Source organism: Anopheles gambiae, chromosome 2, assembly GCF_943734735.2.
Source record: "Anopheles gambiae chromosome 2, idAnoGambNW_F1_1, whole genome shotgun sequence".
Lineage (NCBI taxonomy): Eukaryota > Metazoa > Arthropoda > Insecta > Diptera > Culicidae > Anopheles > Anopheles gambiae.
In genome coordinates this window covers 18,042,558-18,070,550 of record NC_064601.1, presented here as the reverse complement: position 1 = coordinate 18,070,550, position 27,993 = coordinate 18,042,558, and the positions used below count along the sequence as shown (strand labels likewise).

General features: G+C 47.0%; 1 protein-coding gene across 2 annotated transcripts; it reads right to left on the bottom strand.

Annotated features, from left to right (window-relative positions):
- On the bottom strand, positions 1-27,544 carry LOC1269287 (ankyrin-3). 2 transcript variants are annotated; one of them, XM_061647116.1, is made up of 12 exons: positions 27,424-27,544; positions 26,384-27,236; positions 8,282-8,383; positions 6,868-7,320; positions 5,990-6,754; positions 5,682-5,885; positions 3,790-4,533; positions 3,508-3,688; positions 3,147-3,414; positions 2,983-3,000; positions 2,456-2,841; positions 1-2,299 (listed from the first exon to the last, which is right to left on the bottom strand). In XM_061647116.1, the coding sequence occupies exons 2-12, from the start codon at positions 26,801-26,803 to the stop codon at positions 1,986-1,988; spliced, it is 3,855 nt and encodes a 1,284-aa protein (XP_061503100.1). In that variant the 5' UTR covers positions 26,804-27,236; positions 27,424-27,544; the 3' UTR covers positions 1-1,985. The 2 variants fall into 2 exon arrangements, with proteins under 2 accessions (XP_061503100.1, XP_061503101.1); XM_061647117.1 differs by lacking the exons at positions 26,384-27,236; positions 27,424-27,544 and adding exons at positions 12,409-12,972; positions 13,560-13,679.
- Between the last annotated feature and the right edge of the window lie 449 nt (positions 27,545-27,993).

Genomic DNA, 27,993 nt, shown 5'->3' with positions numbered 1-27,993 from the left:
TTTAATTTGCAATGCACCAAACGGGCCGTTTGGTATTTCGTTTTCATCACATGAACTAAATTTATTGGGCACTCAAATCGTGTGTGTGTGTTGTGTCAAATACTACTGTTTTCGGTTATGGGTTATGTATGGGGCGCTACATCGCAGTCGCACTACCTTTCATTGCCAGACATCGCTAATCTGCGGTTTAGGGTTTTCCTTGTTGTTTAGTGTTTTCAACAAACAGTTCGACAGTACATCGTATTGGATCGTATTGCAAGAGTTATCATAAAAGTTTAAATGCGTTAGCGTTACGTTTCATTTCCACACGAATTACGTTTCGTTTACCTCCCATGCTTACTAATCTTTTGCCATTCGTCCGAAGCAACTTTTCCATTTCTCTTTCACTCTCTCGCTCTCCCTTTTAGTGTTTGCATCATTTAGTCATAAGTTAAGTAATAAATTGTAAAAAAAAATAATCAAACTGTACTACCTTTTACGGCCATCTTCATTAGAAGCGTTCACTTGAGAGATCTTTCGTTTAGTTTGCGTCCAGCGTAAGATGCACGGTGCACGAATCTCAATTTAACAATCACCTTTGGCAGCACTTCGAATACTTCAATGTGTGTACAGTAGCTTGCTTACCCACCGTAGTGAATTAATGTTAGACCAGGTAAAATGGTTATCTTCTAATATTAAAATGAAACATTCTTCTCGTTTTCGATAAATTCTTATGCCTTCGTTCTGTAAATGGAACCGAATAAACATGGTTAATGTCTCCTTTGGATGCTATCTCCTCGGCTGATTGTTCACTTTCGTGTATAATTAGGTAGATCGAGCAAAAGTTTTAATTTAAATTTGGCAACAAATTTAAGCAAAACTTTTCTTTTTTTATGGTAGAAGGCGTGATTCATACAAATCTAACCGTAGTTGCGCTATGTGTGCACGACACTTTTAGAATGCATTTCTTTGATTACTTCAATGGAAATAAGTTTTTTATCGATAGGTATGGTAAGTCTGCATGTTTGCTTATATATTGTCGGGATAACAAATAGTGTGTTGCAAGTATCTGTGCATCGAATCTAATTGTACCATTTTGCTTTTTGCAGAGCTTTTTTTTGTTTTTCGTTGCATTACAATTCGAACATGTGAATATGTTTTAGCACTAACTTTCATTAATAGCGCGACTAAATGAGAACCAGTGTTGTCAAATGCTGCAAGTTATGAAGCAAGTTAATTCGTTTGTAATACATTTATGTAGAGAAACTGAGCTAGTTTTTCGATTGAATCGTTAGTTGTAACGTTATTTGAAATAGTGAGAGAAATACTTTGGTTTTCATACTGTGTTGCTTTTCGATCGCTTCCAGCGCCATTGAACATTGTTAGGAATGACCGTCCGGTAACTATCATAGTAGTTGGTGCACAGCAATGTTCATAGTTAATGTTCAGCGCCACGTAACAGCGAATACGGATTGTAAATTATTCAATACCTAAATGGCAAACTGAGCCCTCAGCCCAAAACCCCAATGGCGGTAGCACCATAACATAATGTTCCGGTCCGACATTTGGTTTCGCCAATGGATGCGTTTTGCAATGCTTAATTAATTATTAAAAACTACACCAAACGATAATGTTGATAAGAAGCAACTACTACACAATAAAGAGTTCGAGTTTTCAACATATAAACAAAGGTTACATGCAATTAATGTTTGATTTCATAAACAGGTGACGCGCGTTGACTAGCATTGGTGAACAGAAGAGAAAGTCGCGTTTGAGCAAACTGTTTCGAAGTGAGGTGAAAAAACAGCGTAGACAAAAAAGAAAGAAAGAAAAAGGAATGGAAGCAACCGTGAGCATCCCCCTGGGCTACCGCGTTTTGCACCTGGGCGCTTAGAGTATCATGTATCATATGTTGTAAAACATTTGTCGCCATTTTCGTCACATGAAAGCACGGAGCAGCAAGCGAGCTCGCGGATCGTGCGTGGCCGGGTGCAACCGATCGCACCTTACCAGATCAATGAGAAACGTTTCTTCTTCGGCACGTGGTTGACGCTTATCTTTCGCAACTTTTCCGGCGCCACCCCTTTGCGGGGTTTGAACAGATTTACCTGTAGCCCAACTTTGATCTTCTTCGTTAGCGCGCCCTGCGGGAAGACGGCCTGCACCTGCGGCACCACCGTGCTCGACACCATGCCGCCCTCCGGTCCGATCGCGTGCACCTCCTGGCGGATGCGCGAAATCACCGCGAAGTACTGCGGGAAGTCGTACGTCACGAAGCGACAGATGCGTCCACCGCCGAGCTCGTCCAGCTGGGCCAGCTCTGTAAGCACAAGGGCAAAACCACACCGCACACGTACATTAGAGCGCTTGTCGAGGATGTAATGTACCAGCTGCCTGCCCTACCCCCTCCTCTCTAGCATTGATACTCGCCCCCCTTCCCACCCCTCTCCACCTTCCCTCTATCACCGTCTCTTACCTTCGGGTTCGAAGCATTCGTTCAGCACATCGTGGATGATCTCGTCCGACATGTCGATGTTGTGCTCGCGCCAAGTCTCCCCATTGTCGGAGCGCAGGATAACGATTTCGCGCTCCTTGCCGCGCAGCGAGGCGAAGTGGGGCACCTCCATGATGACCGGGCCCAAGAACTTCGCCCCGACCGGGCCGAGCTCGAGCACGCGGCTCGCCAGCGCCTCGCCCTCCATCAGCGGCGGCGGATGCATGGTGCGCTGCGGCTTCACGTAGCGGCACGTGATGCGCGTGGGCTGTGCGGCCGACCGGGCCGGTACGATGATGCGCACGCCACTGTGGCGGCAGCCCCGCATGGCACCGCCGCGCGCATCGACCAGGAAGGAAACCAGGAAGCTGGCGAAACAGAAAGCAAACCGAGCTCATTATTAGCCAATCGAACAAACATTGCTGAGTACGGAACGGAACCGAAAATTGAACGATGAACGAAATAGTCGACGAAAAGTCGAAAGACCTTCGAGCTGCAACGAAACTTACTTCTTCCAGTGAAGCTTGCTGTAATGCCCCATTGATTGCGTCCATTCAACCACCCCGTCGTGCGAGTGTTAGATTAAAGCAAGCAGGAAAGTAAATGCAACACGGGTTAGAGGTTAGTAGCTGTTAGTAGTGTGCAACGGACTAGTCTCTCCCCTCGCGCTTACCCTACGTGCGAATGGCGCTCAATGTTGATGTTGTCGGTGAAATCGGTCGCCGAGATGCCGGACTGTACCATCGACGCGTGCTGCGGGCTGATCGAATCCTCCAGCGCGGTGGGCGGGAACTGGTGCGAATCGGTACTCTGAACCATCTTGTTAGAGTCCATTCGCTCGTCGCGCGTCACATCGATCGGCAGCGAGTCGTCCCCGAGGGACTTCATCTCATCGACCGTCAGGTAGCGGTACGGTTGATCAGACAGCACTGTATCTTCACCTGCAAAAAAGAACGGGGCGAACAGAAGCGAATGGTGAGGGTTTGTTGCACGCTGATGAGACTTTATGCTAGCTCAGCGGTCTAGCGACGAACCTCCTTCCTCTTCGGAATCGGACATAAATGTTTCGTGCATCGCTTCCGGCGCGACGACGCGATACTTCTCCTCCGATGGCGGCTGATCGGGCGTGGCCTTCGCGTCCGTCACCGATTTCAGCGAATCGAGCACACTAATGTAGCCCAGCTTTTGTGCAATCTTCAGCGATGTTTGTCCATTCTGTGACGGTAGTTGGGGCAGGAGAAGAAACAAAACAAAACAAAAACACCATTACCCGCATTACTCAAGCAGCCCTGGGTCTCCCCCGTGCCCCGACTTACATTTGTAATAGCGTTAGGGTCAGCGTTGCTCTCCAGCAAAATGTTAACAATGTGGCAGTGTCCTTGCTGCGAAGCTTGATGCAGTGGCGTGTAGCCGATGCCGGTGGAAGCGTTGACATCGACCTGCTGCTCGATCAGGTAGCGCACCATGTTCGCCTGCCCGAAGTGGGACGCGACGTGCAGCGGCGTGTAGCCCGCCTTGGTGGCGGCCTGCAGGTTCGCACCGTGCTTGACCAGCACCTGGGCCACGCTGACCCGGTCCTCCTGCGCGCACAGATGCATCGGCGTCAGCCCGTTGCGCGCCTGGTGGTCCGGGTTGGCCTTGCTCTCCAGCAGCAGCCCGGACATCTCGGTGTGGCCCTCCTGGGCGCTCAGGTGCAGCGGCGTGAAGCCGGCCTTGCTCTCCGCATTCGCCTGCGCCTCGTACTTCAGCAGCGTGTTGGCGATGTCGATCTGGTTCTTGCGCGCCGCAATGTGCAGCGGCGTGTGCCCGTTCTTGGCGGTGGCGTGCGGGCTCGCCCCCTTCTCCAGCAGCAGCATGGCCACGTTCTGGTGGTCGTAGTGGCTGGCGACGTGCAGCGGCGTGACGCCGTTCTTGCCCTGCGCATCCACCGGTGCGCTCTTCTCCAGCAGCAGCTCGGCCACCTTCATGTGGCCGTACTTGGCGGTCAGGTGCAGCGGCGTGAAGCCCTTCTTGGTGGTCGCATCGATCTGGGCCCCGTTGTTCAGCAAAACGGCAGCAACCTGTTGACAGAAGGGGCGGGGGGTGGTTGGAGGGGGAGAGAACATTTTAAGTGATTAAGGGTTAGTAAACTAACACTAACTAACTGAACAAAAAAATACACCATCGCCCACCGAACTGATTCGCGTTCAGCATTGAACCGTGGGCACGGTTGGTACGGAAGTAGCCAGTAGTAGTAGTGGAACCGATGTAAAAATCGTTTTAAAAAACAATGGCAAAACACATCGGCACAGCATTCGAAAGTCAAGCGGTTATTTTGAAAACAAACAAAACGTTGTTACGCAAACAGTTAACCAACAAACTCATACCGATAACTCAGTAACTCAAACGGAAAACAAATAACAGGAAAGGAAGAAGTAAAACCAAACTTCAAACATAACACTACACTCGCTATACCTGCCTGCACACAAACAACAAACCTGCGTCTGCACTGACTATCATTTCATCTTTGGCATCAAACGAAGCCTCTTTCTTTACGATCGACTAAAGCGTCAAAACTCTCGACATAAAGGAAATAAAGAAATAATAATGGAAGTACGATGGCGCTTGATGGGTCGGTTGTTTCCACGCACGGGGAGGCTACTAGCGCCCCCGTCGGTGGAAAAAAATCAACCCTACCATCTTAGCTTTATTCCAAAACTGTTAAAATAATCATAATGAAATAATAATAATAATAATAATAATCTTAAACATAAAACAAACAATGAAGCCACTACACCGGCTCTGTGCCGTTCGTCGTTTAGTACCTCGCTTAGCGCGGTCGTTGTGCGATTCGGTTTGGTCGATATGTAAAGTGGTCAAGCACCGTTGCAAGACTCACCAACACTATTGCTCTACTACCTGTACACACCATTGCTGGCACCTTAATGTGATATGTCGTTTAAAGCTTCTAGCTTCCAGTTCTGTAATACACGAACCCACAGCACTTCCCTGTATGACATTCCCCCTAGCACCATCTTCATGGCATGGCTCTTCCCCACCCTCTGTCCCTCGCCTTGCTGTCTCTGTCTCGATTAGTTTAGCCCCATTTCCTTCCTACAGAAAAACCCCCTTCCTAAATGAAATACTCCTGATGCCGTATCCAGAACAGCTGCATCAGATACACCGTGTCAATGTGATCCATAAGCTTTTTAGCAACGAGATTTTTTACCTCATCCTGGCCCTCCTTTGCCGCGATGTGCAGTGCCGTGTACATATCCTTGGTGACCGCATCGACCTGGGCACCGTGCTGGAGCAGCAGCATCACGATGTCGACGTTGCCGAGGCGCGACGCAATGTGCAGCGGCGTTTGCTGTTCGCGGGCGCGCGCATCCACCTGCGCACCGTTGCGCAGCAAAATGCGAATAATGTCGGTCTGTAAAAACAATGCACGGAACGAAGAGGAAGAAAAGAATGCAAACATTCGCCGCCGGTTAGTGATCGCATTGCCAGCGCAACAATAAGGACGCCGCAACCCACCTGATTGGCTCTGGCCGCAAGATGCAACGGCGTTTCGCCGCGCACCGTCGGCACGTCCGGGCTGGCGTCGTGCTGCAGCAGATAGATGACGATGTTCATGCAGCCCATGAACGAGGCGACGTGCAGCGGCGTCAGCCCGCTCTCGGTCGTGGCGCTAATGCTGGCGCCGTGCTTCAGCAGCAGCTCCACCACCTTGATGCGGTTCTTCTTGCAGGCAATGTGGAGCGGCGTGAACCCGTTCAGGGCGCGCGCGTTCGCGTCCGCGTTCCGGTCGAGCAGCAGCTTGGCCACGCGCACGTGCCCGCAGTGGGCGGCGACGTGCAGGGCGGTCAGATAGTCGACCGTCACCTCGTCGACGGGCGCCCGGTGGTACAGCAGGATGCGGGCCGCGTCCACGTGCTCCCCCTGGGCGGCCATGTGCAGCGGCGCCAGGCCGTTCTTCGTCTTCGAGCTGATCGGGGCGCCCCGCTCGAGCAGCATGTCGACCACCTGCTCGTGCCCGGACCGGGCGGCACAGTGCAGCGGCGTCAGGCCGTCGCGCGTCTTGCTCTCGATGCTGGCGCCCTTCTCGAGCAGCAGCGCGACCATGTTGGTTTTGCCCCACTTGGCGGCGACGTGCAGCGGGCTAATGTTATGCTTGGCGGCGTAGTTCACATCCGCCCCCTTCTGGATGAGCAGATTGGCCATCGCCTCGTTGCCGTAGTGCGACGCGATGTGCAGTGGCGTAAAGCCTGACTTGGACGTTACGTCAGGATTATGATCATTCTGGAGAGAGTGAAAGAGAGAGAGAGAGATAAGGAAAGATATGTGTTATGAGTTTCATGCCATAAAAAAACCCTCCACACAAACCAGCAAATTAAAGGAAGGGCGCCACATACCTCTAGTAGCAATGTTGCCGCCTTCACGTCGTCCTTCTTCGCGGCAATGTGCAGCGCGGGCAGGCGCACCTTACCCCTGGTGTCGCTTTCCAGCAGCACGGCCACCACCTTATCGTGCCCCTGCTGCATGGCGACGGCCAGCGGCGTGAAGCCGTCCTCGGTTGCCAGGCTCTGGTTGGCACCGTTCGACAGGAGCAGCCGGACGACCGAGTCGTGGTTTTCCTGCGCTGCCATGTACAGCGGCGTGAAGCCATTCTGCGACTGCACGTTCACCGAAGCGTTGTGCTTGATCAGCAGCTTCACCACGTCCTCCTGGCCGGCGAGCGAAGCGATGTGCAGCGCGGTGTTGCCCTTCTTCGTGGCGGCATCGACCGTGGCCCCGCGGGCCAACAGTTCCGTCACCACGGCAACGTGCCCATCCTTCGACGCAAGATGCAGCGCGTTCAAGCCATTCTATTGTAGGTTTGTGTGTGTGTGTGTGTGCATTGAATGTATGAAAAGACAAAACAATATAAGAAAAACACCACACGATGAAATGAAGTTAAACACAGCACGTCAAAGCAACGTCAAATCACTTTCTATTTCCAAACACCCCTCGAACATATCGCATATAAAAGCACCCGCACACGGACACACTCACAATTGTTCACACTGTTCGCGTGTAGTAGACGACGGCAAACAAAAATCTCTAAAACAATCCCTGCGCATAAGTAGGCAAGTTGTTGATTCTAAATAAAACGAAACCCGTCGCCGGCACCTTCCACCGCAATCACAGTCCGCTCACTACACACAGCGCCCGCCTTGTTGCCCGATGACTTTCACTTTCACACGAGAACTCAACATTGAACCATAACCTAACACACGCGCACACTACTACCACACCTTCCGACGACGCTGCTAGTCGGCTTCGCGCGTCTAGCATTTATCGGCCACCGTCCGTCCGCCCGGCGATTTGGCAAACGGTCCGCAGCAACCATACGCAGGACCAACCCGAAACGGCAAAACGCTGCCCTTGCGCACTACGATGTTGTTCGAAAAAACGCGAATCTCAACTGTCACTTTCCCCTCGGAGCACGAGCGAACGGGGTTCCCCGGCCAGGGACATGCGCACCAAGCGCCAGCTGACGGGTGTCGAAATTCATTGCCGAAAAACTAAACTCGGTGGCGACATCTTGCGGGAAAGGGCGGCACATCGTTTTACACCATTTTTGCACAATAAATACAACTCAAGTCCTTGTCTTCCTTCTATTTGTTATTCACTGCAGCTACTTTGCGCTTTGAGGATACTAGTTTCTTTAAGCACGTACGAGATAGTCGAAGGGTGATGCAGGGAGCGGACAGAACCGAAGCACTGCGGTCCTATTTCACAACAGTTGAAGAAATTCTAGCCCTGTACATATGAGGTTGTACTTACCGCATTGCAAGTATTAATGTCAATATTATTTTTTAAGTGTTCCAACACTTTCTCCAGGTTGCCTGCTCTTGCAGCGCGCAAGAACGATGTGTTTCCATCAGACTGTAATGAATAAGAATGTAAAAAAAAACACACACAGTTAAAATCACAGTTCAGTAGTGCTTAGTGCATCTGAAAACTGAATATTTGCTCCATGTTCATGTTAATCACAGTTGTGAAATCCCACCAGCTACAACTGTAGTGAACATGTTCGTCCTTTATCCCATTGCACCATGCTTAGAAACTTTTTTGAGCTAAAACATTTACCGTCATAATTACGAAATAAGCTGAAATTACTGTAAAACAATTTCAATTCCTTCAAGAATTATTTGCGAACGGCTCCACACACTCAATGCGCTGGATTCGCAATCATTTCACCTTACTTCACGCAACGCTTTCAGCGAACTGATGGAACCTGCAACCAGCCAGGTCCTGCAAATGTCCTCTAGTACTCACACACACACACTAACTCACACACGAACACAAACTTGCTTAAGATGCTCGACGTATTCATCAATCTCCAACGGCTTCCAGCCAGCGAATGGAACCGTGGCACGTCCGAGATGTGCCGTCGACTGCGGTGGCTGGTGGCTTACTGGTGCCCGCACACACTCTCGTGCCCGCACACTGGCGGAGCTGGGCCTTTTCTCGCTACCAAAAAGGCACACGGAATCGATCCGTTGCCCCGATGTCATAATGCAGTATATACCTTAACTTTTTTTTTCGTGCTGCTTCGTGTGTATCTACGTACCACCGGAACAGCGCGCCTACCAAATTGCCTTCGCTCTATTCGCTCAAAGATTTCGGCAGGCTCAGAAAAAATACTATAAAAAGAGAGAAACCATAACTAAATCTGCCCGGGGCAAACATTGCTATATTGCGCTCTAACGCGTCCTAAGATTGCGCTTCGTTCAATCGGACGCCATGGAAGGACCTGCGTCATCCAGTGTTGTGGTCGTTAGGAGAGAAACTCCCCGGTGCAATGGCTGGATTGGCGGAACGAGGATCCACACATTACCATTACATCATGCCAGCACACATGTTACGTTTGCACGGAAGCCGCTATCATCGACCGTGCTAGCCCGCCGCCAGGCTGTCTCGGGCAGGAAAACCTGCAGCTCACCTTAAGGCTAACGTGTCTGACGTGACAGAGTCGACCCAAGTGGACCGGATTTCCGACCGAGATCCAACTATGAGGCAACCAGCACCACCACGCAACTCCATTTCGTATGATAACTAACACCGACCAAGCAACCAAGCTGCCAAAGGTCATTCGTACACGGAAAATGGAATCATACTGTATGGCACCCCGCACAGCCCAGCAGCTGTGTCAGCAGGATCAAATCTTTATTGCGACACACAAAAGTGGCAAAGTAGCTAAGGGGCACACACTATTGATCCTCCCGAGAAAAAAAATAATAAATGAAGCATGACCGTACGGGAACACTACTTGGCAAGGATTTGGAGGACATTTGCTATCCACGGCTCACGTTTTTCACCTAGTCTTTTTCTCGCATCTCTTGCAGCTTTTGAAACATTATTCATTGGCGAGCAAGTTGTTGGTGTGGCCAGCAGCACAAACGCAGCACACTGACAAATGAGCCAAATTACGTGTGCACTTTTTTGTTAGGCAAACAGGGCTTTCGAATTGAAGTTAGTCGAAGCTATAGTCGTTTGGCACTTGGCCAACAATATTCTCCAAAAGGCTAATGAACAAATGGAATGGCAGTTGTTTGACAATGTTTTTTTGTGTGTGTGTGTTTGTATTGAGCATTCAGATTCAACTGGCGTTTTTATTCGTCCTTTCGTGCTGTTTGTTTGAAACGACAGTATCTGCTGATTAATACATACAAATGCATTTTCTGGACAAACTCCAACGGAAGAATGCATTTGTTATATTGATCTGCTTCGGGCAATCTCGCAACAAAGTTTCTGCACAAAAAAAGTATCTCTTTTGGAATAGTTTGCACGACAATTCGCCTCCGGACAAAAACTAGCTGTACCATAAATGGTGCTTTTAGTGCGTCACGGATGCTTGAAGCGGATTCTTATGATGTTTATTGTAGTTGAAATTATTATCGTGAGGAACGTTGTATTGAAATCTCGTAGATTCATTTGCTGAACTACTATGCCTTAATACAGTTGTTATATTATTCTAAACTATTATAGTTTGTGAAAAATTTGAATTAAGGTACAACGTTTCTCTTGGCAGAAACGGTACGAGCATTATGACAGTTCCCGAACAATCCTGAAACCATTAACCATACCCGCGAGCTCCAAATGTTCTTGAAGCAGTTTAAGGAAAGGACAAATATCGATTTTCATCATTTTGTTTTATCTCGATAAACCTCGGCAACAGCAAAACTAAAACCACTCGTGCCCAAAACTTGTATCCTCCAAATGTCACACCAACTATAACTGCCATCAATTACAGGGTTATTGATTGCAACAAAGCCGAGGAATTACGGTCCATTAGGTAATACATGCTCGGCACCCATCTTTACACCGGGGGGTGTAGCAACACCGTCGACCCGGCCCGGCCATGAAAGCGACCGCACCCAAACAGTGCGAGGGCTCGCAACCCAAACAATACGCAAAGCCTTCAATCAAAAAAGCCTTGCCAGCGGGGTTCGGTGGTGTCTCGGTTACCAAAGGTTAGACGACGACGAACGATTGCGCGAATGTCAAATTACCATATCGTTAGAGGGCAATTTCAACACCCGCTCACACACTCACACGCCCACATACGGACCCATGTGATGGATGGGCTGTAGCGACATGTCCTGCCGAAAGGTTGCAGTAGCAAAGGCTTCGAGTTTTGGAGTCCATGGAGTCCATTTTTGGCCGCATTTTCATTCGTTGGGGGAGCAAAAAATCTCACAGATTTGAGACGGTTAGGGTCATCGTGCAAAGGGTGTATGATTTTTTTTTCTCTCACTTTGAATTCGTATAATCGATACGTACGGTAGCGTGCGAATGCGGCAAACACAGGCCTACAAATAAAGGTTGCGCTTCGGAAGAGGGTTTTGACTAAATTACTCAAAATACCCTAACGAAGGCTTCTGCTTGGCCGAACGAACTGTGGAGCAAAGAAAAAGTCCTTGAAGTTTTGACATTCCGTGTGCAATGCGCGCGAGAGTCTGCCATTTTGGAGTTTGGCTTTAAATGGCACAACACGGAACTTCGCCCCCCCCCCTCCTCTCCTCCCAACAACCATCCCACGAAAGCATGTATGGGTGTGTGTATCCTGAGCCCCGTCACGTGTGACACTGTGTGCGTGCCAGTTCCGGTCGTCCTGGACAGACTGTTTTGTGTGTACGGCACAAACCTGCTAGGGTGGTAGTTGTGCACACAGCAAAACTCCACCGCCCAGCAGAGCACTGTTGGCTAGCTTTTGCAACGCTGCTGCTGCTCCATTTATTTCCGGTATGCGCTGCGGCTGTGGTTCCACGTTTGTGCAAGTCCAGCACGGCGGAACGGAGAGAGCCGTGTACGGTGTTGTGCCGGACAGCATGTCATGCCGCCGTCGCGCATACATTTACCAAAGGGTGGCACCCTAAGGGCAATCTACCATCAGCCCACCCCTGACTCGTGCGTTCCTTGTTTCACCGTGCGAGATGTGGTTTTTCCCCGATATCCTTTCTGCTCTGCACAGGAGGAGCATGCTGCATCTTTGTCTGGCCCAGGTTCGTCGTCTCTTTCAATTTTCTTCGACTCGCTCATCTCTATCTCTCCATTGCTTTACTCCCTTTAGCTTTCGCTCTTTCTCGTTCTAGCAGGTGTGTACGCTCACCATCCCGCTAGCAGTACGTATAAACATACACACAAACATACATCACTACTACCACCACAGAAACGCGTGCCGACAACGACGACCATGACAGAATATCGATCGCTCTGCGGCATCGATGGCTTAATTCCTGGGAGAAAATTTTCGCTTTCTTCTGTTTGCTGTTTTCTTATTTTGCTTGCAATTTTTTTCCTCCCCATACATTCGATCAAACGGATATTTTGTGCTGCTGGACGGAATGACTAAAAATACTAGAATTGAGGAAAATAACTTCCCTCGCCCGAAAGCGACCACTTACCTGTGTCCCATTTTCGGTGACCATTGCAAAACAGGTCCCTCGGTTCGTGCAATTAAACTAGAGCCGCGGTTTGCAAACCTTTGTCGCTGCACGGTGCTCTGTGCAGTGTCCTTTCCCGCATACACACCCTCCTCTCTGTACACGAACCAGCAAGTCCACCCGGGTCGAAGGTGGCCGTTTCCTTTAAATTAATCCTACTGTGCCGATTGGGGACACTGGGGCAGTTGGGTACGGGACTGGCCACTGCTTGAGCACAAAATCACGTACACGCACACACACACACACAGTCACGCGAATACCCTTGCTAGGTACGCAAACGGGCCCTTACGGTAAGTCCGTACTGGGTGCCACTGTTGAACTTGCTACCACTAAGCAAACCAGCGGTTCGACCGATTGCATAATCTGTCCAGCACGCCCGGAATGTGGAGCAAGCTGTGGTTGCTGTGTGTAATTGGGTAATAAACGACTTGCACTAGAAACGCGAGCGCTGCTTCGCTAGCTTTGATTTTTCAACTGATTTTTTTTTCTCTCTTTTTTCACTATGGCTATCTTAAACTACAGCTACTGTAGCCGCACCAAACACCCGGGATGGGAGAAAAAGTACAGAATTTTGTTAGAATATCAAGTAAATTCTATGAAAATCCCAACCACGGAGATGAGAGACAAAATTCCTGCCAGTCTGCCGAAGCAGCCACCATCAAAATGGCCGCAAATTTTCACTACTCTACTCTTCCCTCTCTACCACCCGGGACCACCCCTCTTGCTTGCTCGGCCCAAACTGGTAAAGCGGAAGGAGAAAGGACAAGGAAGGATATCTGCAATGGAAAAAAGGACTTGCCTTGGCAAAAAAAAGGAAAAATGTTCGGCAAGAAAAGAAATTCCGCACGGGTTTTCGGAGGAAGAGGAAACGGAAACAAATTCCTTTTCTTTGCACCGGATGTGCAGAGAAACCTTTCCGTTTTAGTGTCAGAACAAATCCTTATCCTTTAATGCTTCTTCCTTCTCTTTCTGCTGGCTACTTTGCAGTGTTGTGCTGCTGCGGCAGTAAGGGCGAGCGCAACAGAGCTATCGCTAGCTATCACGCTCTATCTATTATTCTGTCTCTCTCTCTCTCTCTTCTTCGCTCTACACTTCCTATAGTGCCTACACACACTGAGGGGCAGGGGGAGAAGTATCTCCTGTTTCAGAAAAAGGGGTTTTCTTAAGTTCACACAATTTGGTCACGCTTATCCGACGGTTACTGTTCGACTGAATGAAAATCCTTCCGAGCAGCACAGGATATAGTGAGCATTTCTCCACCCCGAAGGACACGAACAGGTACCGGGGCCAGGCGCCTGCGCGCCCGACCGGTGGCTCCATGTTCGAACGCGACGCTGGAGACCATCACACACACCCCTATTTTCGAGGAGCGTTCGAACTTCGGAAATGACACTTGCACACACACACACACCCCTTTTCACCCGCAGTTTGAAGGACACCTTTCCCGCGCCCACGAGCTGCTGTTGTGCGGCCGGCGTTTTCTGCACCTGACAGAACGTAAACAGATTGCTGACACGCATCACAAACACAGGCACACACACACACTTTGCGCCCCCGGGACTGTCGAACCCACAACTACACGCGCACTAGTGACTTCTCGCAATCGGACACAAGTGCGCATCCTGGCCGACGCACGTGCTCACGGTGCGGGACGAACCGTGCACAGTGTAGGGGTGCACTTTTTCTATGCATTTCACACGCACGCACACACATTCACACGCGTGTTCACATCCCCATCCCGGTCGGTCACGGGTGAGCGTGTTTGGTTTTTGTTTTTGCACCCCATCTTAATCGGCCGTCGTCAACACGGGGCCGGTGATTTAGGGGTTCGTGTTTTGTTTTGTTTTATTTCTCCCCCTCGGTTCCTTTCTTGCAACACACACACACACGCAGCAAATCCGAAAAACGCAGCCACAAGCGAAACGTACCGCAGCGACAGTAAAATGGGTGAGACAGAAGGGGAGTGGGAGGGTGTGTGTGCTGCGCAAGTAATGACCAAAAGTGTGCGATTCATACTGCAAGAAGGGTGGTGGTGCTGCAGTGCCGATGCCGGGGTGACATCATCATCATCATCATCGGCACTGCCGGAGCCGTGGTTGGTGCTCGGGCAAGGACTTGGTGGCTGGTCTGATTCGTCATTCGTCCACGAATCGGGACAATAAAACGCAGGACCCCGATCCGCGTGTGCAGCGTGTGTGCTGTGCTTCATTTGTTTTGCACGCTCATTCTCTGCTCTACACACTGCAGCAACTTCGACTAACGAAGGTACTTAACTCGATGCACACGCTAATTGAGGTGGTGTTTGTGTTGATTGTATTGATTTTAATTTAGTATCGGTGGAATGATGAAATCGGTGTGTGATCAAGCGTTACAAAAAACGGGCTAATTCCAAGAGCAATAACGTTCATTACAAGTTTAGTTCGAAAATATGGCTTACATTTTTAATGTGAACATTTTCCAGCAAACATCATTTGATCGCAAATCAAGGGTATGTTGTTATATGACGCATAATAAACACAAGGGCGTCAGCTCAGAACAACTGTTTGACTTATCCGCTACTAATAACGTTCTGGAAACCATTACAGATCGGCTTGTTGTTATGCCATAAAGGAATTTAGTATGTACAGACTAAACACTATTTCCCAAGCTAGGTTAAAACTATTACCAAAATTACTAAGTCCGCTTTACTGATATCTCAGTTAAAATTGTACAATTGCCGACAATGGCATCTTTACAAATAACCGAAAATACAGTTAACTTTACCTTTTACCTGAATCTAAGAAAATGGTGTGCCAAGCTCGTACTTACACAATGCTATCACCGTTCTCACATATCAAAATGACCGAGATATTGGTTTAAATTTTGTGTTTTGTGTGCCGAGACTCGGTAATCGATTTGTCATCCGTCTTGTTGTTCACATCGTGCATTGATTACTGATGCCTTTAAATTGTGAAACTTCATGCTTATTTTCTTTAGGAAAGAGGAAGTATTAGAGAAACACGCCACTGGAACTACCAGTTTTGAAGTTCATTTGTTGAAGCAACTTTGTATTTAAAAAAAAAAAACATTCAAAACTACAGCTTCCGCTTGTTTGCCCTACCCACGTCCCGACTACTCTAGCTCGTCCGGTTCGCTTGGATGGGCAAAGAAGGGCTAATCATAATCACTTCATATGATACGAAATGTCCTACTTTATAATACTCTATTCTGAAGAAACGGCTATCGATCGTAACAGATTCCTATCCTTTCACAATAGAAAACATAACAATGCCAAAACGTTTGCCAAAACTGTCTTCATTTTAGAGTTGTGGTTTGTTCCCACCCACGCTTAAATATCACACACACAAAAGTCCCAAACAAACACATACAAACAGATCTGCTGAAATGAGTATGAAAACCTTGACCTCTAGCACGCCTTCTTATACAATGAAATACGACTGCCACAAGGCTCTATCCTGTATCCTTGCGCCACAAAACATCATCAGCATCGCCGCACAAAATAGCTGAGAAAGCGGCCTTCGCTCCCGCAAGGCATATTCGTCAGGAACGGTCCCCGGAGACACATTGGCCAGCGGCGTTTGGCATCATTATTTACGCCCAGCCCAGATCCTAGTAGCACCAGCAGCAGCAGTGTGTGCGTAAGGTTAGCGATAATGTAGTGCCAAATAATTTTGCGAACTAAAGGCATCGTACGGGCCATTTCATTTAGCCCCAAAATCTTACGATGAGGTGACAAGATGAATTTAGTGTTTTATATTATTTTGTGTTTGGGTTTCTTCTTTAAGCATGTGCTGAAGCAATGTTGAAGATATCAAATATTCGAGTTCGAAGTAGGTTATTAGTAAGATTGCAGCGTGCTATCCTTATTCCACATTTATAAATGGTTTCTACAACATCTTGATAAAACGTCTTCGATTACATGACTTTTCAGTATCACACAAAACTACCTCCCAATCGTTGAATTTCCTTTTCTAAGCGCTGGTCAACATTCACTCAATAAACAACACAGTATTTATTAGCCTTTTGCCACTTGTAAGAAACAATCACACTAAATTCGGCATTCCTGTTTCCATCTTGATTGCACTGATAAGCATTCCTGTTGGGTATGGGTTAGATATAGCAATAACAAAAATCCCCCTGCTGACCTTTTTGACACACATACACACACACACACTCTCTCTCTAAACATTCAACTCGGTTTATCCTTCCGTTCCTACTTTCCTCCGTTCAATCTAGTTCGTAGTTGAAGGGCCTACCCTTCAACGCTTTCGAGCGCAAGCACACTCGAGCTGTGCGCTTGCCACCCAGCAGGAACTCCCACCCAAGTCAAGCGCAACATAAATAGCACTTCAGGGTGAATACAAACGCAAAACTGGCCCCAAACATGATCCCAATCCCGTCCCGTCGCGACCTCGTATCTCGTATCCTGCTTCCCTGTCTCAAGGCTATGCCGCTCGCGTACAACCCCATATAAATAACCCCCAAATAAATGTGTGCTTGGGTGAAATGTGAGGCCGAGTTCAAAATCGGTTCGATGTGGTAGCGGGTACATTATAAAGCAGATATAACTCATAAAAATAACGCTGAAACTTACGCCAAGGCTTTGTAGTGATGGAAAGCGCTTCTTGAGTGTCAGCATGATGGTTGATCCTTGGTAGGCCACTTAGTTTTAACACCAACAGCTTTCACTGGCACCGTTTGAGAACACTTTCAAGAAAAGGACGCACACTTCAAACACAGCTCACTTAAAGAGGGACTTAAAGTACTTTGGTGCAACAATCACACGGTTAAAGATTAAAGGGCAAATTTCACTCCCTAGGACACATGCTTTTCCCTTCTGTTCCAGCCAAGATATGTAACGTACGGTTTAATGCACACACTACAGACGAAAGGGCTCACACTCAATCAGTTACGGCGCGAATAATCACTACTGCTTACAGCTGTCCACACGCGAATGAAACGTCTCGGCCGCGTGTCACTCTGGCGGATGAACGTGCGATCGTGCGGCCCTCCCATACGCGATCGTTGGAAAACGTCAGCATGCCAAGACGTGACCGTGTCACGGTTCTATGATGCGTGTGTTTGTTGTGCAGAAACGCCAACGTAAAGAGTAGTTCATGAAAACCATGTGTGTGTACGTGGATGTATGTGTATGGCTACACGAGTCTAATAAAACCAAATCACCGGACGAAGATTACGTTCTTTCATTTTCTCTCTCTCTCTCGTTCTCTTTATCTATCTCTCTCTCTCCCTCTATTTTTCTCTCTCATCGGTGGGATAGGTAGACGGTAAAGCGACGAAGATTTTCATCATACCGCGGCGTGCCGTTGATGTACATTTTGCCAACTTGCTTTGCGTACACAAATATACAACACTTTTTCCTCGGAACGCCGTACGGAAATGAACCCTAGACCATCAACACGGCCTATTGCACGGCCTGAGCAGATGACCAGAGTGGTCTGGGGCGGTAAGAGACAGCTAAAAATAGCTAGGACTGCAGTGAAAACGGTACAAGTCGAAGGAAAATAGAAGAGAGCGCGCGACAGAGAGGGAGACCATATTCTCAAAATGATGAGCAACAGGTCTTTGAAGCTAATGAAATATTGAAAATTGGTCCAACGTATTGGTAAGGCTGATGGAAAACCATAAATAACTGTGCGCGCCTCAAGTTAAGATGGTGCTCGTAATTGCTTTACGGTAGATACCGATCCGTTGCTCTATTTATTATTACTCTTTTACACTAATGCCTAGACCAGCGGTCGGCAATCTTTGCGAGCGAAAGAGCTAAATTCTACAAAAATGTTTGTAGAGTTTCACGTGAAGAGCCAGATACATCAAGAGCATAAATGCCAAATAGATAAACCAAGCAAAAAGTCGCATACGGCTCGAGAGCCGTAGTTTGGCGATCGCTGGCGTAGGCAGACGACCACGAATATCGACGTCATGGCGTTTGAAACATGGCTGAGTGTGTTTTGCAAACGCTGCTGGCTTTGTTGTGTCTGCGAATGCGTGATCCTCGGCCAAATATCGTTTACGGAAAGATCACGTTTTCTAACGGTTAGGAAATAGCGTGCACGTCTAGTGTTATTTTGTATTTGGGATGGTAAACTAAACATTTAACGTATATTTTTATCTTAAAGGTTAATTCATTTTTATTAAAATTTATATTTCAAAATAAACAAAAATACAAATATACTGATTAAGCGAAAGAGTATTTCAACAATTTCGCAACGGAATTATATTATTTTCTATCAAATTAAACTCTCTTAGTCATTTTTATTGTCATTCCTCAATAGTTGGACACAATAATTTGAGCAAGATATTAGAAAAATACCTTAAAAATATCTTTTTACTGTGGCTCCGTTGGAAGAATTTAATTTCCCTATCGTAAGATGTACAAATATCCCCTTTAAGAGTTTCAGCGTAAGTGTATCTTAAATCGCTTTAAGTAATGCTGAACGATAATCGGGGAACTGAATCCTTATACCATTAGGCAAATTAAGCAATACATAAACAAGGTGCTCCAAACTAAACGGCCTTTCCTCTCTTCATTTCACCATCTCTGTCTCTTCTCTCACCGAGCAATTATTCTCACTTAAAACAGGTCAAAATGTCTATCATCATCAAACACACTGGTGAAAAGGGGGCTCATAAAAACCGCATCCCCCTATACACACGCCAGACACCTTCACAGCATCGTTATCACTCTGGGCACCATGATCACCCACGGCAAGGATGCGAAGGTTTGGGTACGATGGACACAAAACCACCACCCTAGCTCCTACGGTGACACCTCTACGCTCGCTGTAATTACGTTTTGCAACTGTCCCAACAGCATCCTAAACGCGCATAAATATCAATCCCACCGTACGCCAGGCCACTAAAAGCGAGCGCACCTACACAGCACCGCGTAAATGCACTTAGTAACCGGCCCGAAAGGATTCGGAGGCCGAGTTGTGGATAGTGTAGCTTTGTTTTCTTCCTTTCGTTTAGCTTTTTTATCACTTTTACTTCGCTTTCTAACGCGCCCCGCAGACACAGCTCGTTGGAAAAAAAGGAAGCGAACTTTACTACGCTTCTTACAAATTAGTTCCGACGAATAATCGAGCAGCAAGGCTAGACGACAGCATGATGTGTACACAAAAAAAAGAACAAAAAAGAAAAGAACGAGTTTTTTCCGTCGTGGTGAAAGCAACGTGCAAACCAGGCAGATGATACGCCTTCGCTCTGAGCCAATGTCGAGGTCAAAGACCAATAAACAGTTTAACCCACGACGGGATGGACCCTTTTATGTAAAAGCCCATCATGTTGTGTTTGTCTACACACTCGCCTGCACCTTCGCTCTGTGCGTTGGCCGTGCGATGATCTTTCACTTTGGTGTGAGCTGATTCGACCCGTGAACGATGGGAAGAAATATTTTGCACACTCACAACACTCGCAAGATGATGACGCCGATAAGAACCGAAGGGAGAAAACCCATCCGCTGGCACAAAACCATAAAAGGGTAAGTGTTTTGGGGGAGTCCTGTGCGTGGCACTATGGGTCGAGTGAGGTGATCGTACCTTCTGTCCGAAAGGTGGCTCTGTTTAACCGTCCCAACCGGAACCGGGGCCCAGAGCTTGTGCTGTTTTATGCTCTGACTAAAACGTTTCGTCCGTAGGGTTTTGTGTTGCTTTTAGAAGCTGAGAATATTAATATCCCACCATCTCCGCTTCAACATTAATATTTAAAGAGCCTGTGTCTAGCTCGAACGTCACAGAGCTATATTCAGAACACGGGTTTGTTTGATGCTATATTTTTACATACACACTGTCCACCTGGCGCAACGTGTTTCGTTCTAGTAACATCAGATTGCCTGTTGCATTAACAGTTTGGCTAGATTTATGTTCAACCGGTCCATCAGCCTTCGGAACGGAGTTCAATCCATCGCAACACACTGTCGCCAGAACTGTCAACGGAACACAATCCAATAAAAGCCGATCATCGATCCAATCAAATTCACTTTTGTTTGCTTTCGCCCTCCAGCATATTTCGCTAACAATGTTAGCCGTAGCACTCATCGCAAATAGACATTCTTTTGCCACCAGATACACTCGCTCGCTTGCTGCAACAAGCAGCCCGTAGGGATTGTTGATTTAGCAACGGCTTTTCATAATAATCTTTCACACTCCGTTCCCGTTTTCCCAGCGCACAAACCGAGTATTGCCCCGAACGGAACACACAGAACGTGATGACGAAACGAGGGAAAACTACTCACTGTCACACGGTCGTCATACTGACCCGGGCGATGTGCGCCTCTCTACCCGTGAACATACACACACACAATGGTGCTACCGCCCGATTCACGAATTAAATTTTGCGCTATTTTTGGCACCGAGCAAAGGAGGAAAAGAAACCCGCTCACAACCGACTGAATGAGCAGCAGGACCGGGAAGGGGTGTGACGTTTTCGTGCATCTCTAAAAATTGCACGATAAAAATCGGCCGTCACCGCGTCATCAACCAGGCCCGCGTGAGGTTGTCCCTCGGAGTGCGGGAACTCCACTAAACACAGATCATCATCACTGACTCGGTGCGCGGTTGTTTGCTTGCGAGAAATGAAAACAAACTCCTCCAACGCGGTAACTCAATCCCCTGATTCAATCATCAGTTTGTAGGGCATCCGAGTATCAATCAAGAAAGAAACCGTATCCTTCTCGATAACGCTTTGCTTGGCAGTGTACGGGCAGGCCGGAACAATCTGTACCGTCAGCCTGTACCGTGCGAAACAGTGCTATCGATCCATGATCGGTTACATAGTTGTACTTGGGCGCGCGGCTGGCTGGAGCAAGGCAAGAAAACAATCCTTTTCCCTTTGCCTCAGTTTTCCGCACTACATAAACATACACACACACACAAATAAATGTACATAAACAATGGATGGCAGCTTCATTACGATGTGCAAACTTTACGGGCCGCTGAGTGACGTGCATGAATGGGTGGCATGTGCAATCAAAAGTACGCTCCGAATACACGCGGCAACACGGCAAGCGGAACTAGCTCGTCGAAGGCTGCTAGAGCTCTAGCTTGTGCAGCCGTCTAGAGTTGTTTGCTGGGTGAAAAAATATTATTTCTACAGCGCTAGAATGATGTAACTGGGCTGGTTTTGATGTGCAGCTAAAACTAATGTATTTGCTTTGCAGTTAAAACCAATTTTCTTGTTCGGCAGCGTGAGTTTTGAATTTGAGGCGAACGAAATAATCGACTAACGTTCGGGCGCCATCTATTGGTAGGTAGCGGCACTGCTACCACTACGGTGGGACTAATTGTTCAACACGTTGTGGAGGCGTTCAGTCTTTCACCAGCATGTCAACTAAACATACTCATTAGCAGTAGTGTGCAAACCTTCGCACAATGTTTGCCCATGTATGGTTCACACTTAAGCAAACAGCGGATCGATTTATAATTATGCCTCATGGGTTGATTATGTTCATTTACACACGACAAATCCTTTCATCTAGTTGGAGCACACGAAAACACAACTATGGATTGAACGGTAATCAATTTTTGTATTCAGAAACTGTCTAAAAAGGCCATATTGCTTAACGCTATAATCAATATTATCATTGGGGGAAACCTCATAATTAACTGTTTTCATGTAAACCAGGGGATAACAACAACAACGGCATAAGGTAAAAAAATCATGAAGAAAAAGGATGCTAAGGAATTCAAAAATATTTTATATCATTCTATTTACAGTGCTCATAACACTTAAATAAGTTCAGTCTAATCATCAGGTATATTTTATTGCATAATTTTTAGGCGCATATTTAAAATAAATTAAAGATTCAGATGTAAATATAATTTTCATTGAATTCAAAAAGAACATCAAAAATCGTTTTCTATTACAAATTGTTCAATAACAAAGTCTTGCCATACTATTACCACGGAATAACTATCATTGCTTTAATTCATAATCCTGTCCAAACACATACATTGACTTAGATTAATTAATAAAGCATAATGCATAGGCTTATTATAGGTCCATAAATAAAATATAACAAAACATTCTTGCGTTGTTCTTCAAAATGTTATGTAATGTTACCCATAAATGTTATAAATGTTATGTTATCCTAATCAATGTTTTTATATTCCTTAAAAAAAGCTGTAAAATTGTCCAATCTTTGATATTAGTACAATCAGCTCTTAGATTATAAACACTCTTATTAAGTCAGTCATTCGTTTTTTTTTTTTCAAAGTAATCCCAAAAATTCATCAATATGAACGAAATCAGTGAAATGGTAAATATTACATTGTGAAAATATCAAACAAAATGTTATTAAAATAGTTTCGGGCGGCCGTTTGAGCTCCACTTGCGGGCCATGTTTGACCCGTGTGGCGAACTTTACCGTCGCCTGATCTAAACGATGCCGGTACAATACTCATCATAGTTATTATAATCACCCCCTCATCACTTTTCCTGCATGGTTTAAATTAAAAGCCACTGCATTAAAACCACAGCCACACTCACATTGTCACTGTTTACCATGGGCCGTGTGATCCAATGACCTATCAAAGCATATTTAGTACCGGTGCAGTGCCTACGGGTGACGCACCAATCTGGTTACAAGCACCAGGCCAAGGCCGGTGCAACGAACAAATCCTCACCAAGCTGTGGTTTGCATCAATCGTTACATAACATTTGCCATTTAGAGTGCTGGGCCAACCCAATCTATCGGGATCCATCACGTAGCCTCCCGTCCCGTCTCCCTGGGAAAACAGACACAGCACCTTTACGGTGGGCGAGGTCGTTTCTTCACTTATCTACTTCCGCCGGCATATCAAAAACGGGGCCGGAAACGATAAACGACCACTGCAGTGCACCGGGGTACAACCGTATTCCACTGGCCAAGCATATAAATTGTGTCACACACCCACACACAGCCACACACACGTTCTGCCGTGGGAGTGCACTTCCGTTCTGCGGAATGCGGAAGCAGGCCCGCTTAGGGTAGGTCAGGTTTGCTTCCCATTGCCCTAAAGGAAGGAGGCCACGGGGCTCGTAACGGATGGTGCAGTTGAAGCTACTCCTTACGGTAGCACCCGAATGCACACACTTGAATGCGGACTGAAACTTGATACTCGTCCATCAAGCGGAATATCGTCGGTCGGATGGCGATGGCAGGAGCTCGATCACCCATGACGCGATTTGGGCCAGTTTCCAGCGATCGAGATGTTGGGTGGCGCCAGTTGTCGTTCTGAAATGGATAGGAAAAAAATCCGCTCCTTCCAACCGTGACCCACTACGCTTCGGGTAGGTCTCATCTTCGTTTCTACAAAGAATCGTTCCTGCAACACACATGTGTCTTGATTGTACCATTTCACTTTTCGCCAGCATTTTCAAACGCCAGCAAGCGAAATAGCTGAAAAAGAGATGCTTTGTGCAGGAGGTTTGCTACCTTCAATCGGATAAAATACGAAGATTTGGTGTAGGCGCACTATTGGGACACAAGCCCGACAGTTGGCACAACTTGGCTTCCTGTGTTTGCAGAAAAGTTTTCGCACATAATTCGGTTTGGCAGCGTGTCAACAAAATATGTTGAGCAAACTAATAACAATAATACGTAACATTTGAGCATAATTACAGCACTACGGTGGCCAACTTTACCCAGTGCCAACCCATACGAAAGAACAAGCTTTGTATCAAAGCCGTATGTCGAAAAAAAAGAAAAATATTTTTTAAGAAAATACCCAAAGCTTTCTTCTATGGCTCTCTGTTCTATCGGGATTATTTTTTTTTCCTACCGTACATTTTCAGATGCTACTTTGCCCTGATTTGCCGTACGGCTGGCTGGTGGGCTGATGTTTCCGTTTGGCCAATTTTGTTCGTTTATAATCTTGTTATGAATTCCGACAGCATTCGCATCGGCACGTGATTGAGCGTGTTGGCTTACCGGCGTTGATTTACGCCTGCCAGGCGCATGTGGTGGTGTAACATTTTTTTTTGTTTGCTTGGTTTTGCGAGTGTTAGTTCATTGCTTATCCGTCCAATATGATTTACGATTTAGTGCCCTTGTATTTTGTATGCTCTAAAACTGTTCATTTGGGTTGTGACTATTCGGAACGATAGTGTTCGCTCACAGAGGTTATAGATTTGATTCTGACACGCTTGTGAGGAGTCAGTACAACGTAGACTGAAACTTTTTTTTCATCCATAAGGAGTCAAAACTACCCCAAAAAAACGATTATTTAACTTGTTCCCTTATGGTGCAGACAAAGGATTACCAAAAGCACGTCCAGTAATCGTGACCGGTGGCACATTGCTCAAGAAATATGTACTCCAAGTAACACGTTAACTAGTTTAGCTTGGCACAACAACTATGTTCTCTTTTTACATTTTTTTTAGATGGAATGTTTCGGTACGATGCTTTGTTAATCCTTTTTTGACCGCCTGTTGGTCAGCAGTTGGCCAACACACACACGCAACTTCTCAATTGGCGCTTCACTAACGCATGGTATAAAGTTCGCCCAAAACGCTTCCCAAAAGTGGGTCGAAAGCGTCTGCTTAAAGAGAAAACTTTAGTTACATGACCAAAAGCTGAAGCCAGAATCCCCATTCGTGTTGTATTCCGCCATGCCATCCTCCTCCTTTCGGCATTCGGGCATTTCCCGAACAGGTGTCATAATTTAGCGCCAGCAACCGACCACCAAACTTCCATGAGTTCTTTCCTCTCCCGCTAAATTGTGACTGTGTGCTGCACGCGCAAACTAACCTACCTAACCCCATTCACGAGCGTAAAACTGTAGCGAAATCGGCTTACCTTTGCTGCGGGGAACATTTGCGGTAGTTGGCAGGATAAACCGATGGTGGGCCATAAATTTTCAACTTTTTAATAGAATTTGCACACTTGCAGCGGTGTTACACTGTTGGGGATGGAGCTGAATCATGCATAACATTGTGTACCACTGTACAACAATCGAGCGAACGAACTAAATTCGGCACGAACGATTTCATGTACTATGGGGAAATGCACACACCGGCACATGATGGCATGCTGGAGCACTTTAGCATTAAACTGGTGCGATGGTGCTTTTGTTGTATTTTTGTACGAATCGCGTGCTGCTATTGTAACGATTCGGTAAAGCGCCTTGTTGATAAACAGTATTCAACGGACACGCATCAATCGTAAGCTGACAGGAATTACCGAATAATCTAGTCATCATCGTGCAAATGAGAATGAAAAATAAAGATATAGAAAGAGCATAAAGAGAGAACATAATCGAAGCGGAAAATGAGACACGAGAAGAGCACAAGTGATGGCGTGCCAGGATCGTGGAAATGGCGCAAGGAAACCTTCGCGTTTTGAAGAGCAAAAGCCGTTTACCGAATATATGTTTGTCTGTTTAAAACTTGTAAACGAATTAAACGAGCGGCAACACGCTATACCATTAGACGAGACGAAGGTTTATGCGACCAGTCATGCCAAATTAGACCATTGATCTATTTTGTTTCATGTTCTTTCATCTTTCATTTACACAAGCATGACTCGCTTTTGGGAAGCAATTTGGGAACATTTACTGAACCGTGTAAACAAAGCTTTCAAACTAATGCAACGTAGGGCATTGAGTTTTAGCGTTTATTAAAATTGAAAAAAAGGGTATAAACGGCACCAGCTTTGTTTTCCATTGTTTATGCAGCTTGAATAAACAGAATAAAGCGGAAAGGTTGTGCGATAAACAATTATTTCGCCAAGCATCCCATCGCTTAGTTCATAAATAGCGCGTTTTCCTTTCATTTTTTCACCCCCAAAACGAAAGTACTCGCAAGGTATAGTTAGGCTTACCACCAACCGGTTCCAGGTTAATTAAATAAGTCCCCCCTCTCCTCCCCCTCCCCCCAATTACCAACAATTGCATACGCCAGGCTATTCCATGTAACTGTACTGTGCGGTACTTACGCCGGAATGATGATGTCCATGACTATGCCCGTGATGGTGCTGCTGCTGCTGGTAGTAATGCATCGGTGCGTGCTGATAGTATCCCTCCACGTGCTGATAGTGCGGCTGATGATGATGCTGGTCGTCCGCTTTGGGCGACAGGGGCAGATGCGTCGGTGCCTTGTGGCCGGCCGAACCCTTCACATGCGACATGTCCCGGCTGGCGCTGTGGACGAGCGACCCGCCCTGCCCATGATGGTGATGGCCGTGCACATGGCCGTGGCTGTGGCCGTGATGGGTCGGGGGCGACGGCATGTTGTGCCCACTGTGCGGCAGATGGGACGTGTGCGGCACCCCTACCTGGTGCCCGTGATGGTGCGGCACATGCCCCTGGGACGCTTCGATCAGCGTCGGCTGAATGTGTGTCACAAATTGGGCCATCTTCTTCGGCCCACTGTATCACACCGACTGGGAAGGAATGTATAGGGAGGGAAGGGGGTGTGTTAAGGGTAAAATCGGAATTGTAACTTTGCTCACTAGCCGCCTATGCGTAACTGCAACGTTTTAACGAGTGTAGAGTGTAGGGAACGGGGAGCTTGCTTTTCTTCCAAGTAGAAGCACGATACACTGGCAAGATTAGTATAACAATGCGGCACAATGACGCTGCTGTGGTTATTTTTAAATAACAGCTTTGAAGGATTTATACACCTTATTTTATCTTTTGCACAGTATAAGTAACACACACACTCACACAGACACTAAAGAGAATAACGAATGAACTGCGACTGCCTTTATATTAGAAAGCCTTAAGTATTGCACCACTTTTACACACAAAAATTCACTAGTTATTTTGTATTACTTGTTGTTGTTTAATCTGAAAGTAGAAGAGAATTAACGAAAGGGCAGAAATTAGTGCGAGCAAAATTTAAATAAAAAACCGTTATTGTTTAAATAATTTGAATTGCGCTTGAATTGCATTCTATTTTTCTCAAAAATTCTCCTTTAAGTTACAGCAAAAAACGGCCAGCTAAACAAAACCGATCCATTTTCTTTTATCTTACCACTAGAACAACCACAGACCAAACACTACATTGTTGGGCCGCTGCGCATCACCCGTCGACAACAACTCCACCGCAAGCGAGAGGAGCAAACAATCTGATCAAACACCGTGGCAGCGCGAACCAGAGCCAACTGGCGCCAAACGGTTGCTGGCCTCAAAAATGCATGCACCACCGTACACCAAGACTTCGCTTCCCCGTCCCGTCCCGCCCCGGTACGAGCCCCACGTCCCGGAAGGGCCGGATCCTGCGCCGAACGAATCACTCTACTCCACAGCGCCACCCATTTTTCTCCTCTACATGACCTCTACGCAGCAAACCGTCGTGTGAGGCGGTGCTGTTACTTTTCTGTCGCGCCATCTCATCATCCTTCCGTTCCTTCCGTTCTCTTCCTCACCGCTGGCAGGCACAGATCGTTCCTGCAATTTTATCACCCACTACCCGCCCCGTCTCCAATCCTGTAGTGCTGTGAAAACGTTCAGGAAGTCCTTTCGTTACGGAAAGGATGCGTAGTGTGTAGCGCGTGTAGCTTCCAGACGCACCCGCGAACACCCGGACGCAACGGGGGAAAAA